Raw genomic sequence first — 13,101 nt, forward strand, 5'->3', positions numbered from 1 at the left:
TTATTTCCTGTGTTTTGCTTTATTTTCTAAAGACAGAAAGACCAAGAATAGAAAAGTAGAATGAAACCTCCACAGAAACAGAGACTTTTGTCTGTTTTGTTTATTCCAAGCACTGAGAAGAGTTCGTGGTTCATAGCAGGCTCTCAGTGAATATTTGTTGAATGAATAAATGAATGAAGGAATAAAGAGGAATTTGATGCAGGTTCTTAAAATTCTTCCTGGATAGAACCTGTGATTACTTAAAAATTTTTCAGATCACACTTCTTTTTTACTCACTGGTATCTTAGAATTTCTTGAGGCCTGTGCTAGGCTTTGCTGTATCATTAACATTGATTATATGTAGAGGTATATATGATTTCTAAAAGATAATTAGTTTGGCGAAAACAAATTTGAAGAAGAGGAAATATTGTAGAAAGAGTGAAACTATTTTGTTTTTTGTAGCCACAATATTATAATATGACAAGAGAGTACCATATTTCAAGGGTTAATTATAGGTCAACTTTAATAATTTATTTCAGAATTAATACACAATAAGTGTTAATTTAATACCCACTTAAAATTTCTTAAAGTCAAAAGCAATAGGTAAAGTCATAGCAAAAAATTAATCTCAATTAAAGATTATGTTAATACTCAATTTTTTAAAAACACATCTACCATGAGTTTCATTTTACATAATCAAGAACCTCTCTTTTGGAGGGAGCCCAGATGTAAAGAAATAACTGCTCATGTGTTCAACCGATACGTATAGTTTTAAAGCTTTTATTATTAAGTAATCACTCCCAGTGTGGGGCTTGAACTCAAAAGCCGCACACACGCTCTACTGACTGAGCCAGCCAGGTGCCCCATTGCATTCATCCAACATTATCTCAAGTGCTGGCCCTGTGCTTGAGATAGAGTGGGGAGCTAGGCCTGCTCTATGGAACTTAACAGTGGTGCCTTCAAACTCAGATTTATATGACTATCAAAAGTATAGTCTGGCTGGCTCAGTCGGTACAGCATGTGACTCTCGGTCTTGGGGTTGTGAGTTCAAGCCCCACGTTGGGGGTAGAGGTTACTTAAAAAAACATCTCATTTAATCATCTTAGGACTCAGTTCAGGTGTTGCTTCTTTTGGAAAGGTCTCTGTGTTAGTTGTTCCTGTCTTCTAGTTTTGTGAGAAGCTCTGTCTTAGCACTCTTTTGTATTTAATTCTTTATATACTAATTTGACTCCTAGGTAGCTTCATGAGGGCATTTTCCTGTTTGTGTTCTAAGTCCCTGGCACAGTGCCCGCCTCTAAGCATACAGACTTGTCAGGAATGAGAAGGGAAATGCCATACTGCTAATTGTGGGGTATGGCTACTTTGCATAGATCCTTAGAGTTGCAGGAAAACTATGAAGGGGCAATCATGGTCAAGTGGAAAACTGAAAGGGATTTGGAGGACCAGGTTCTGTGATGGAGGTTTTTGGTCTGCCACCTTAATCCCCACAGGAATTTTATGAGGCAGGTGGTAACATGAGGAAACTGAGAGGCAGAGAAGTTATGTAATTCATCCCAAGTGTCCGGTACTAAATGGCAAAACTGATAGAAAGCCTTTGTCTGTCTTAATTCCACTTACTTATCTATAAAACAGAGATATTCTATTTGCCTTATATACCTCACAGAATCATCAAGAGAGAGAAATCTGTGTCCAGTAGCTGTAAGTAAAAGCACATAAACTTGTTATTATTAGCTATCTGTGCTAAAATTTGTTTTAACTTTGATGTGATTTTTGCCTAAGTTTTTGCCTTATTTGACCTGAATTGTTCAACTAGTAACTGTTGAAGAAGAAAATAAGAAGAGTTATTACTTTTTTTTGGTCTCCCCAAATAAAAATAATGTTATTTCTTTTATCATTTCTTTTAGAAATGGACTTCCTGGGACAATGGATATGCACATTTAAAATTGTGACAAGTATTGCTGATTGTCTTCCAGATGAGTTTTTGTCCTCCAGTATACCAGTTTTTACTTTTACAGCAGAATAGTTTGTGAGCATCTGTTCCCCCATATCCTTGACAAATCTGGGCATTATCAGTCTTTTAACATTTAGAGAAAAATAATCCAGCTTCAATTTATTTGATTATTATTTGTGAAGTTGAACATCTCTTATTATTTGTTGATTATTTGCATTTTTTATAATTTGCTTACTAGCAAATTCATTTTTCTACTCAGCTATCTTATTGGTTTGTAGGGACCCTCTATATACACCATATATTGTAGATATTTTCAAGTTAGTTACTTGTATTTTAACTTTTGTTTATGGCATCTTTTCTTGTTATGTAGTCAGATCTGTCTTCCTTTATGGATGGTTTCTAGCTTTGATGTTATACTTAGAAGACTTTCCCTTTGCCAAGATCATAAAAGTAAATTAAAATCTGTTCCCTCTTCTCATATACTCAGGAATAATTATTTTGTGCATTCAAGAATGGTGTTTAAATTAAAAAAATTTTTTTTAATGTTTATTTTTGAGAAAGAGAGAGACAGTGCAAGTGGGGGAGGGGCAAAGAGAGAGAGGGAGGGACAGAATCTGGAGCAGGCCCCAGGCTCTGAGCTGCCAGCACAGAGCCTGATGTGGGGCTTGAACTCTCAAACCGGGAGATCGTGACCTGAGCCAAAGTTGGGTGCTTAACTGACTAAGCCACCCAGGCGCCCCAAGAGTGATGTTTAGATCTATTATTTGGGAGTATGATTAGCCACTAGACTTGTTCGCCATTTCATGAAATGTTTGAAAACTGGGAGTACTAGACAAGGGAATGTTAATTGAAGGGTAAAGTGAAGTCACTCTCTAAGGCCAAATTAGTGACCCTTGTCTTTTAGATGTTTATATACAAGATGGCTGCTCACATTGGAGATAATCCTAAAAGGTGTGAGTTAATTGGCTTTCCTTGTGATGAAAATTCTTTTCCAAAAGTTTAGATTTTCAGTGTGTATTGGGATAGATCAGAATGTTGTTATTTTACTGTTCTGCTGCCATCAGAGTATAAGGGGGTGGGGAGTGAGAGTAGGGTAGAATAAAGAAAAGGAAGAGAAAGGGGATATGAATAGAAAGGATTAGTTAGGAAGGAAAAGTAACAATGCTGAGGAGTATGAAACACAAAAGTCAGAGAGCCTTAATAAACCAACCATTCCATTTCCTGAATTATATTTTGTTTTCTTTTGTGGTTGTAAGCGTTTGTGTGCCTAATACAGTTTGAAAACCAGCAGTGACTTTAACCTGATTATTAATATTCAGTTTTGGTATTTCCATGGTACACGTGTTGTGCTGTGTGTAAGGGTGCATGCATGCGTGCAAACCGTCACCACCATTTGAATGAAAAATCAGTTGGTAATTTTAAAAGTGAAACTCTGGTGTGAAACTGTCATTTCCTCCAGAAGCAATAAAGTAAATAAATAGTTGTCAACCGCAAACCCAGTTTTTTGTAAGTTATATGGAAGACTGTGCCTTTCTTTATTGCCTATTTTTCTTTATTTAGCACTTGACACAAATGTCTTAGCCTCATAGGTGAAGTATCATTCTGTAAACAATATTTTTTAGACTTAGATTTTATTAGGATGGATTTGTGACTTTTCTGTGTTAAGCAGTTTACAAAAGAGAACATAAAATCAGAGAGGTCTATAATCTTTTAAAAGAAATTTAGTGTCTGTGTACCTCATTTATCTGCTTTGTTTATTTGCTTAGACACAAAGCTATTTTTGTGTGTGCATAACATGCTTATTTGGGATTTGTGACATTTTAAGAGTATGATATTTACTGCCAGGTTCTAGGAAAGAATTGTTAACTTTCTTACACCTCACAAAGTACCTTTAAGAATTTTTTTTGTATTTGAGAGAGAGAGAGCGAGCGAGCACACGAGTGGGGGAGAGGGTCAGAGAGGGAGAGAGACAAGAGACAGAGACAGAGAGAATCTTAAGCAGTCTCCATGCTCAGTGCTGAGCCCAAAGTGGGGCTTGATCCCGTGACCCTGAGATCATGACCTGAGCTGAAATCAAGAGTCAGTGCTCAACTGACTGAGCCTCCCAGGTGCCCCGGCAAAGTACTTTCAACAGGCATTTTGCTCACCACAATAAAGAGAGGAACAGGGAACAGGTTAAAAGGATTGAAAACTCAGGAACGTAAGATAGGAAGAGGAGAATACTTGGCTCTTGAACCCAGTTCTTAGGAATTCAGATCCTTATTCAGATCTCATTATTTTGTGTTCCTTATATCCTTGCCTGGGAGCAGAGATAATTGTAAGTAGAGACGTTTCAGTGATATGAAGGAATAATAGTTCATAAATGAGGGAAAGGGAAGCTTTTTACTGAGCCAACATTAATTATCCTCATAAAGTGTAGGTAGTATTAGTCCCACTTTACTGATGAAAAACCAGATTAAAGTAACCTGCCCAAGGTCACACATAAAAAGCAGTGGAGTAGAGATTCATACTGAGGCTTTCTGATTCCAAGATCTATTCCTGTTCTCTACACCGTCCCATGTTCAAAGCTAAAATCTAAAAGGGTAGGGAAGAATATGTATGCAAAAGATAAAAGTGAGTGATTTTAATTGTAAATTACATTGTAAATGTTTCATTATGATTAATTTGATTTCAGCTTAACACAAAGGGTTAGAGCAATTAAAGAGAATATTGTAATACGCATAAAATATTTAATTCAGAATTTGGAAAAATCATATAAAGAAGAGTAACTTCAAGGTTTTTAGTTATTAAGTGATTAAGTTTTAAGTTATTAAGCCTTAAATGATCAGGGTTGTGAAAGGTATCCTTCTTTCAAACTGGAGTATAAATCCCATGGGCAAGGATTATACTCTTCAACATTTGTCTTCTCTCTCACTGTGCCTGGGGAGGTGGGATGAATATGCGCATATGACTTGCCTCTTTAGTAATTATGCTGTTGTTAAGAACAATTTCATTGCTCATTTTTGTCCTGCTTTTGCCAAATTCTGAGACTTAATAACTATTTTTCATTAGGCGAATGGTTCTTAACCCAGGTAATTTTATCAGTAAACTTTTGCACATGAAAAGAACGCTGCTGCACATGGTGGAGTTATTGCACTGTGAAGAAATTGCTGAGGGCAAACCAGTGTGTGTAAGGTGTCCCCGTTTGCAAGTGAAATTCACATTTTGTGCCGTTAATGTTTGTTTATGCACGTCCATTTTTGCTTTTAGGATATTCGGAAATTCTTTGGGGTTATACCAAGTGGAAAGAAACTTGTGACTGACACAGTGAAGAAGAATGAGAAGACAAAGTCTGCTGAAGAAACTTTAAAAGCAAAGAAAGGAATAAAGGAAATCAAGGTCAGTTTTCCAGATACCGTATTGAACTGTATAAAAAGTTAAATAAATTCAGTTCCTAGACTTGATATTATGCGAGCCTGAAATGAATATAGATTTCAACTCATTTTGCAGAGAAGGAAGACAAGTATATTTCTAATTAATACAGCTTCCTGCATTCATTGCTTGTTTTCCTATAGGAGAGATTGCTTGTTTCCCTTTTCAGTTGTTAAAACTTTGTATTTTAAGATCAAAGTTTATTCTTAAAGACATGAGCCCCAAGTGAAAGGTGTTGGACTTCTGGTGAAGGAGAACTTTGGAGGAAAGCTTTATTCTTTCCTTGTCTTCCTTGGGCCTCAGAGAAGTTAAGGTACAGTGTCACTGTAGAAAGCAGGTGATGGCTACAATAGTGTGTCTGAGTTAATATTGTTCCACTTTGTGTGAGATATGAGTTTTGCAACTCTACAGGTCTATTTACCACCATCGTTTATGTTTTAACTATATGTATTATAGCTACATGTGTTAATACTCCACATTCATTTTTTTTTTTAATTTTTTTTTTAACGTTTTTATTTATTTTTGAGACAGAGAGAGACAGAGCATGAATGGGGGAGGGTCAGAGAGAGAGGGAGACACAGAATCGGAAGCAGGCTCCAGGCTCTGAGCCATCAGCCCAGAGCCCGACGCGGGGCTCAAACTCACAGACCGCGAGATCGTGACCTGAGCTGAAGTCGGATGCTTAACCAACTGAGCCACCCAGGCACCAGTACTCCACATTCAGTGTGATAATTTTTGCTCCAAACAGACATGTATTTTATTTTATTTTATTTTATTTTATTTTATTTTATTTTATTTTATTTTATTTTATTTTATTTTATTTTATTTATTTTTTTCAATATATGAAATTTATTGTCAAATTGGTTTCCATACAACACCCAGTGCTCATCCCAAAAGGTGCCCTCCTCAATACCCATCACCCACCCTCCCCTCCCTCCCACCCCCCATCAACCCTCAGTTTGTTCTCAGTTTTTAAGAGTCTCTTATGCTTTGGCTCTCTCCCACTCTAACCTCTTTTTTTTTTTCCTTCCCCTCCCCCATGGGTTTCTGTTAAGTTTCTCAGGATCCACATAAGAGCGAAAACATGGTATCTGTCTTTCTCTGTATGGCTTATTTCACTTAGCATCACACTCTCCAGTTCCATCCACGTTGCTACAAAGGGCCATATTTCGTTCTTTCTCATTGCTATGTAGTACTCCGTTGTGTATATAAACCACCATTTCTTTATCCATTCATCAGTTGATGGACATTTAAGCTCTTTCCACAATTTAGCTATTGTTGAGAGTGCTGCTATAAACATTGGGGTACAAGTGCCCCTATGCATCAGTACTCCTGTATCCCTTGGGTAAATTCCTAGCAGTGCTATTGCTGGGTCATAGGGTAAGTCTATTTTTAATTTTCTGAGGAACCTCCACACTGTTTTCCAGAGTGGCTGCACCAGTTTGCATTCCCACCAACAGTGCAAGAGGGTTCCCGTTTCTCCACATCCTCTCCAGCATCTATAGTCTCCTGATTTGTTCATTTTGGCCACTCTAACTGGCATGAGGTGATATCTGAGTGTGGTTTTGATTTGTATTTCCCTGATAAGGAGCGACGCTGAACATCTTTTCATGTGCCTGTTGGCCATCCGGATGTCTTCTTTAGAGAAGTGTCTATTCATGTTTTCTGCCCATTTCTTCACTGGGTTATTTGCTTTTCGGGTGTGGAGTTTGGTGAGCTCTTGATAGATTTTGGATACTAGCCCTTTGTCCGATATGTCATTTGCAAATATCTTTTCCCATTCCGTTGGTTGCCTTTTAGTTTTGTTGGTTGTTTCCTTTGCTGTGCAGAAGCTTTTTATCTTCATAAGGTCCCAGTAATTCACTTTTGCTTTTAATTCCCTTGCCTTTGGGGATGTGTCGAGTAAGCGCTACGGCTGAGGTCAGAGAGGTCTTTTCCTGCTTTCTCCTCTAAGGTTTGGATGGTTTCCTGTCTCACATTCAGGTCCTTTATCCATTTTGAGTTTATTTTTGTGAATGGTGTGAGAAAGTGGTCTAGTTTCAACCTTCTGCATGTTGCTGTCCAGTTCTCCCAGCACCATTTGTTAAAGAGACTGTCTTTTTTCCATTGGATGTTCTTTCCTGCTTTGTCAAAGATGAGTTGGCCATACGTTTGTGGGTCTAGTTCCGGGGTTTCTATTCTATTCCATTGGTCTATGTGTCTGTTTTTGTGCCAATACCATGCTGTCTTGATGATGACAGCCTTGTAGTAGAGGCTAAAGTCTGGGATTGTGATGCCTCCTGCTTTGGTCTTCTTCTTCAAAATTACTTTGGCTATTCGGGGCCTTTTGTGGTTCCATATGAATTTTAGGATTGCTTGCTCTAGTTTCGAGAAGAATGCTGGTGCAATTATGATTGGGATTGCATTGAATGTGTAGATAGCTTTGGGTAGTATTGACATTTTGACAATATTTATTCTTCCAATCCATAAGCAGGGAATGTCTTTCCATTTCTTCATATCTTCTTCAATTTCCTTCATAAGCTTTCTATAGTTTTCAGCATACAGATCTTTTACATCTTTGGTTAGATTTATTCCTAGGTATTTTATGCTTCTTGGTGCCATTGTGAATGGGATCAGTTTCTTTATTTGTCTTTCTGTTGCTTCATTGTTAGTGTATAAGAATGCAACTGATTTCTGTACATTGATTTTGTATCCTACAACTTTGCTGAATTCATGTATCAGTTCTAGCAGACTTTTGGTGGAGTCTATCGGATTTTCCATGTATAATATCATGTCATCTGCAAACAGCGAAAGCTTGACTTCATCTTTGCCAATTTGGATGCCTTTGATTTCCTTTTGTTGTCTGATTGCTGATGCTAGAACTTCCAGCACTATGTTAAACAACAGCGGTGAGAGTGGGCATCCCTGTCGTATTCCTGATCTCAGGGAAAAAGCTTTCAGTTTTTCCCCATTGAGTATGATGTTAGCTGTGGGCTTTTCACAAATGGCTTTTATGATCTTTAAGTATGTTCCTTCTATCCCGACTTTCTCAAGGGTTTTTATTAAGAAAGGGTGCTGGATTTTGTCAAAGGCCTTTTCTGCATCGATTGACAGGATCATATTCTCTTTTCTTTTATTAATGTGATGTATCATGTTGATTGATTTGCGAATGTTGAACCAGCCCTGCATCCCAGGAATGAATCCCACTTGATCATGGTGAATAATTCTTTTTATATGCTGTTGAATTCGATTTGCTAGTATCTTATTGAGAATTTTTACATCCATATTCATCAGGGATATTGGCCTGTAATTCTCTTTTTTTACTGGGTCTCTGTCTGGTTTAGGAATCAAAGTAATACTGGCTTCATAGAATGAGTCCGGAAGTTTTCCTTCCCTTTCTATTCTTGGAATAGCTTGAGAAGGATAGGTATTATCTCTGCTTTAAACATCTGGTAGAACTCTCCTGGGAAGCCATCTGGTCCTGGACTCGTATTTGTTGGGAGATTTTTGATAACCAATTCAATTTCTTCGCTGGTTATGGGTCTGTTCAAGCTTTCTATTTCCTCCTGATTGAGTTTTGGAAGAGTGTGGGTGTTTAGGAATTTGTCCATTTCTTCCAGGTTGTCCAATTTGTTGGCATATAATTTTTCATAGTATTCCCTGATGATTGCTTGTATCTCTGAGGGATTGGTTGTAATAATTCCATTTTCATTCATGATTTTATCTATTTGGGTCATCTCCCTTTTTGAGAAGCCTGGCTAGAGGTTTATCAATTTTGTTTATTTTTTCAAAAAACCAACTCTTGGTTTCGTTGATCTGCTCTACAGTTTTTTTTAGATTCTATATTGTTTATTTCTGCTCTGAGCTTTATTATTTCTCTTCTTCTGCTGGGTTTAGGCTGCCTTTGCTGTTCTGCTTCTAGTTCCTTTAGGTGTGCTGTTAGATTTTGTATTTGGGATTTTTCCTGTTTCTTGAGATAGGCCTGGATTGCAATGTATTTTCCTCTCAGGACTGCCTTCGCTGCATCCCAAAGCGTTTAGATTGTTGTATTTTCATTTTCGTTTGTTTCCATATATTTTTTAATTTCTTCTCTAATTGCCTGGTTGACCCACTCATTCTTTAGTAGGGTGTTCTTTAACCTCCGTGTTTTTTGAGGTTTTCCAGACTTTTTCCTGTGGTTGATTTCAAGCTTCATGGCATTGTGGTCTGAAAGTATGCATGGTATAATTTCTATTCTTGTATACTTATGAAGGGCTGTTTTGTGACCCAGTATATGATCTATCTTGGAGAATGTTCCATGTGCACTCGAGAAGAAAGTATATTCTGTTGCTTTGGGATGCAGAGTTCTAAATATATCTGTCAAGTCCATCTGATCCAATGTGTCATTCAGGGCCCTTGTTTCTTTATCGACCATGTGTCTAGATGATCTATCCATTTCTGTAAGTGGGGAGTTAAAGTCCCCTGCAATTACCACATTCTTATCAATAAGGTTGCTTATGTTTGTGAGTAATTGTTTTATATATTTGGGGGCTCCGGTATTCGGCGCATAGACATTTATAATTGTTAGCTCTTCCTGATGGATAGACCCTGTAATTATTATATAATGCCCTTCTTCATCTTTTGTTACAGCCTTTAATTTAAAGTCTAGTTTGTCTGATACAAGTATGGCTACTCCAGCTTTCTTTTGGCTTCCAGTAGCATGATAAATAGTTCTCTACCCCCTCACTCTCAATCTAAAGGTGTCCTCAGATCTAAAATGAGTCTCTTGTAGACAGCAAATAGATGGGTCTTGTTTTTTTATCCATTCTGATACCCTATGTCTTTTGGTTGGTGCATTTAATCCATTTACATTCAGTGTTATTATAGAAAGATACGGGTTTAGAGTCATTGTGATGTCTGTATGTTTTATGCTTGTAGTGATGTCTCTGGTACTTTGTCTCACAGGATCCCCCTTAGGATCTCTTGTAGGGCTGGTTTAGTGGTGACAAATTTCTTCAGTTTTTGTTTGTTTGGGAAGACCTTTATCTCTCCTTCTATTCTAAATGACAGACTTGCTGGATAAAGGATTCTCGGCTGCATATTTTTTCTGTTCAATACATTGAAGATCTCGTGCCAATCCTTTCTGGCCTGCCAAGTTTCAAAAGAGAGATCAGTCACGAGTCTTATAGGTCTCCCTTTATAAGTGAGGGCACGTTTATCCCTTGCTGCTTTCAGAATTTTCTCTTTATCCTTGTATTTTGCCAGTTTGACTATGATATGTTGTGCAGAAGATTGATTCAAGTTACGTCTGAAGGGGGTTCTCTGTGCCTCTTGGATTTCAGTGCCTTTTTCCTTCCCCAGTTCAGGGAAGTTCTCAGCTATTATTTCTTCAAGTACCCCTTCAGCACCTTTCCCTCTCTCTTCCTCCTCTGGGATACCAATTATGCGTATATTATTTCTCTTTAGTGTGTCACTTAGTTCTCTAATTTTCCCCTCATACTCCTGGATTTTTTTTTATCTCTCTTTTTCTCAGCTTCCTCTTTTTCCATAACTTTATCTTTTAGTTCACCTATTCTCTCCTCTGCCTCTTCAATCCGAGCCGTCGTTGTTTCCATTTTGTTTTGCATTTCGTTTAAAGCGTTTTTCAGCTCCTCCTGACTGTTCCTTAGTCCCTTGATCTCTATAGCAAGAGATTCTCTGCTGTCCTCTATACTGTTTTCAAGCCCAGTGATTAATTTTATGACTATTATTCTAAATTCACTTTCTGTTATATTATTTAAATCCTTTTTGATCAGTTCATTGGCTGTTGTTATTTCCTGGAGATTCTTCTGAGGGGAATTCTTCCATTTGGTCATTTTGGATAGTCCCTGGAGTGGTGCGGGCCTGCAGGGCACTTCCCCTGTGCTGTGGTGTATAACTGGAGTTGGTAGGCGGGGCCACAGTCAGTCCTGATGTCTGCCCCCAGCCCACCGCTGGGGCCACAGTCAGACTGGTGTGTGCCTTCTCTTCCCCTCTCCTAGGGGTGGGATTCACTGTGGGGTGGCGTGGCCTGTCTGGGCTACTTGCACACTGCCAGGCTTGTGGTGCTGGGGATCTGGCATATTAGCTGGGGTGGGTAGGCAAGGTGCACGGGGGCTGGAGGGGCAGGCTTAGCTCGCTTCTCCTTAGGTGATCCACTTCAGGAGGGGCCCTGTGGCAGCCAGAGGGAGTCAGACCCGCTGCCGGAGGGGTGGCTCTGCAGAAGCACAGCGTTGGGTGTTTGCGCGGAGCGAGCAAGTTCCCTGGCAGGAACTGGTTCCCTTTGGGATTTTGGCTGGGGGATGGGCGAGGGAGATGGCGCTGGCGAGCGCCTTTGTTCCCCGCCAAACTGAGCTCTGTCGTCCCGGGGCTCAGCAACTCTCCCTCCCTTTGTCCTCCAGCCTTCCCGCTTTCCGAGGAGAGCTGTTCACTTATGACCTCCCAGATGCTAAGTCCCGCTTGCTGTCGGAACACACTCCGTCTGGCCCCTCCGCTTTTGCCAGCCAGACTCGGGGGCTCTGCTTGGCCGGCGGGCCGCCCCTCCGCCCCGGCTCCCTCCCGCCAGTCCATGCAGCGCGCACCGCCTCTGTGCCCTTCCTACCCTCTTCCGTGGGCCTCTCGTCTGTGCTTGGCTCCAGAGACTCCATTCTGCTAGTCTTCTGGTGGTTTTCTGGGTTAGTTAGGCAGGTGTAGGTGGAATCTAAGTGATCAGCAGGATGCGCGCGGAGCCCAGCGTCCTCCTAAGCCGCCATCTTCTCTTCACCCCAGACATGTATTTTAAAGAAATTAAGAGGAAAAAATTGATCTTTTATATTTACCCATATTTGCCATTTCTGGTACTTTTCATTTCTTATCGAAGATAAGAATTTCTTAATTTCTATCTCATATCATTGTCTTTATACCTGAAGAATTTTCTTTGCCATTTCTTGTAGTGTAGGTCTTTGGTAACACATTGCCTAAGTTTTTGTTTATTTATTTAACAGTTTATTTATTTTGAGAGAGAGAGAGCATGCATGCACACAAGCAGGGGGAAGGGCAGAAAGAGGGAGACAGAATCTGCACTTACAGTGCAGAGCCTGAAGTGGCGCTCAGTCTCATGAACCTTGAGATCATGACTTGAGCCAAAATCAAGGGTTGGTTGCTTAACTGACTGAGCCACCCAGGTGCCTGTAAATTTTTGTTTATTTAATAATGTCTTTATTTTGTCTTCATTCTTGAAGGATATTTTTGCTGGATATAGAATTTTGGATTGACAGTTTTTTGTTTCAGCACTTTAAAATGTTCCATTGTCCTTTGGTCTCTGTTTTTTTCTGGAAAGATGTTAGCAGTCATTCATATTGTTTTCTTTTGTATGTTATGTATTGTTTTTCTCATGCTGCTTTACAGATTTTTATCTTTGGTTTTCAGCTTTGACTGTGGTGTGCCTGTGTGTGGTTTTCTTGCGTGTATCCTGTTTATGGTTTCTGAGTTTCTTGAATCTATACATCTCATCAAATTTGGGAACTTTCTGCCATTATTTGTTCAAATATATTTCTGCCTCATTCTCTTTGTCCTCTTCTGGGATTCCAATTATACACATATCAGAATTTTGATATTGCCTCACAGCTCATGGAGATTTGTTCATTTTCATTCTTTTTTTTCCCTATATTTCAGATTATATAATTTCTTTGTTACTGTCTTCAGGTTCATTGACTCTTCTTCCCTCTCCAGTTTGCTGTTAAGCCTATGTAGTGAATATGTTATTTTAAATATTGCATTTTTCAATTCTAGAATTTCTGATTGTT

General features: G+C 39.0%; 1 protein-coding gene across 1 annotated transcript in view; it reads left to right on the top strand.

The window, feature by feature from the left end:
- The window catches only part of RFC1 (replication factor C subunit 1), an 89,145-nt gene that overhangs the window by 11,564 nt on the left and 64,480 nt on the right, over positions 1–13,101 (top strand). Inside the window, exon 3 of the mRNA XM_025921430.2 lies at positions 5,180–5,308. Coding sequence (XP_025777215.2) covers positions 5,180–5,308 — 129 coding nt within the window. The remainder of the gene's footprint in view (positions 1–5,179; positions 5,309–13,101) is intronic.

The sequence above is a fragment of the Puma concolor genome, chromosome B1 (genome assembly GCF_028749965.1).
Source record: "Puma concolor isolate L17-30 chromosome B1, mPumCon1.1.hap2, whole genome shotgun sequence".
NCBI classification, from domain to species: Eukaryota; Metazoa; Chordata; class Mammalia; order Carnivora; family Felidae; genus Puma; species Puma concolor.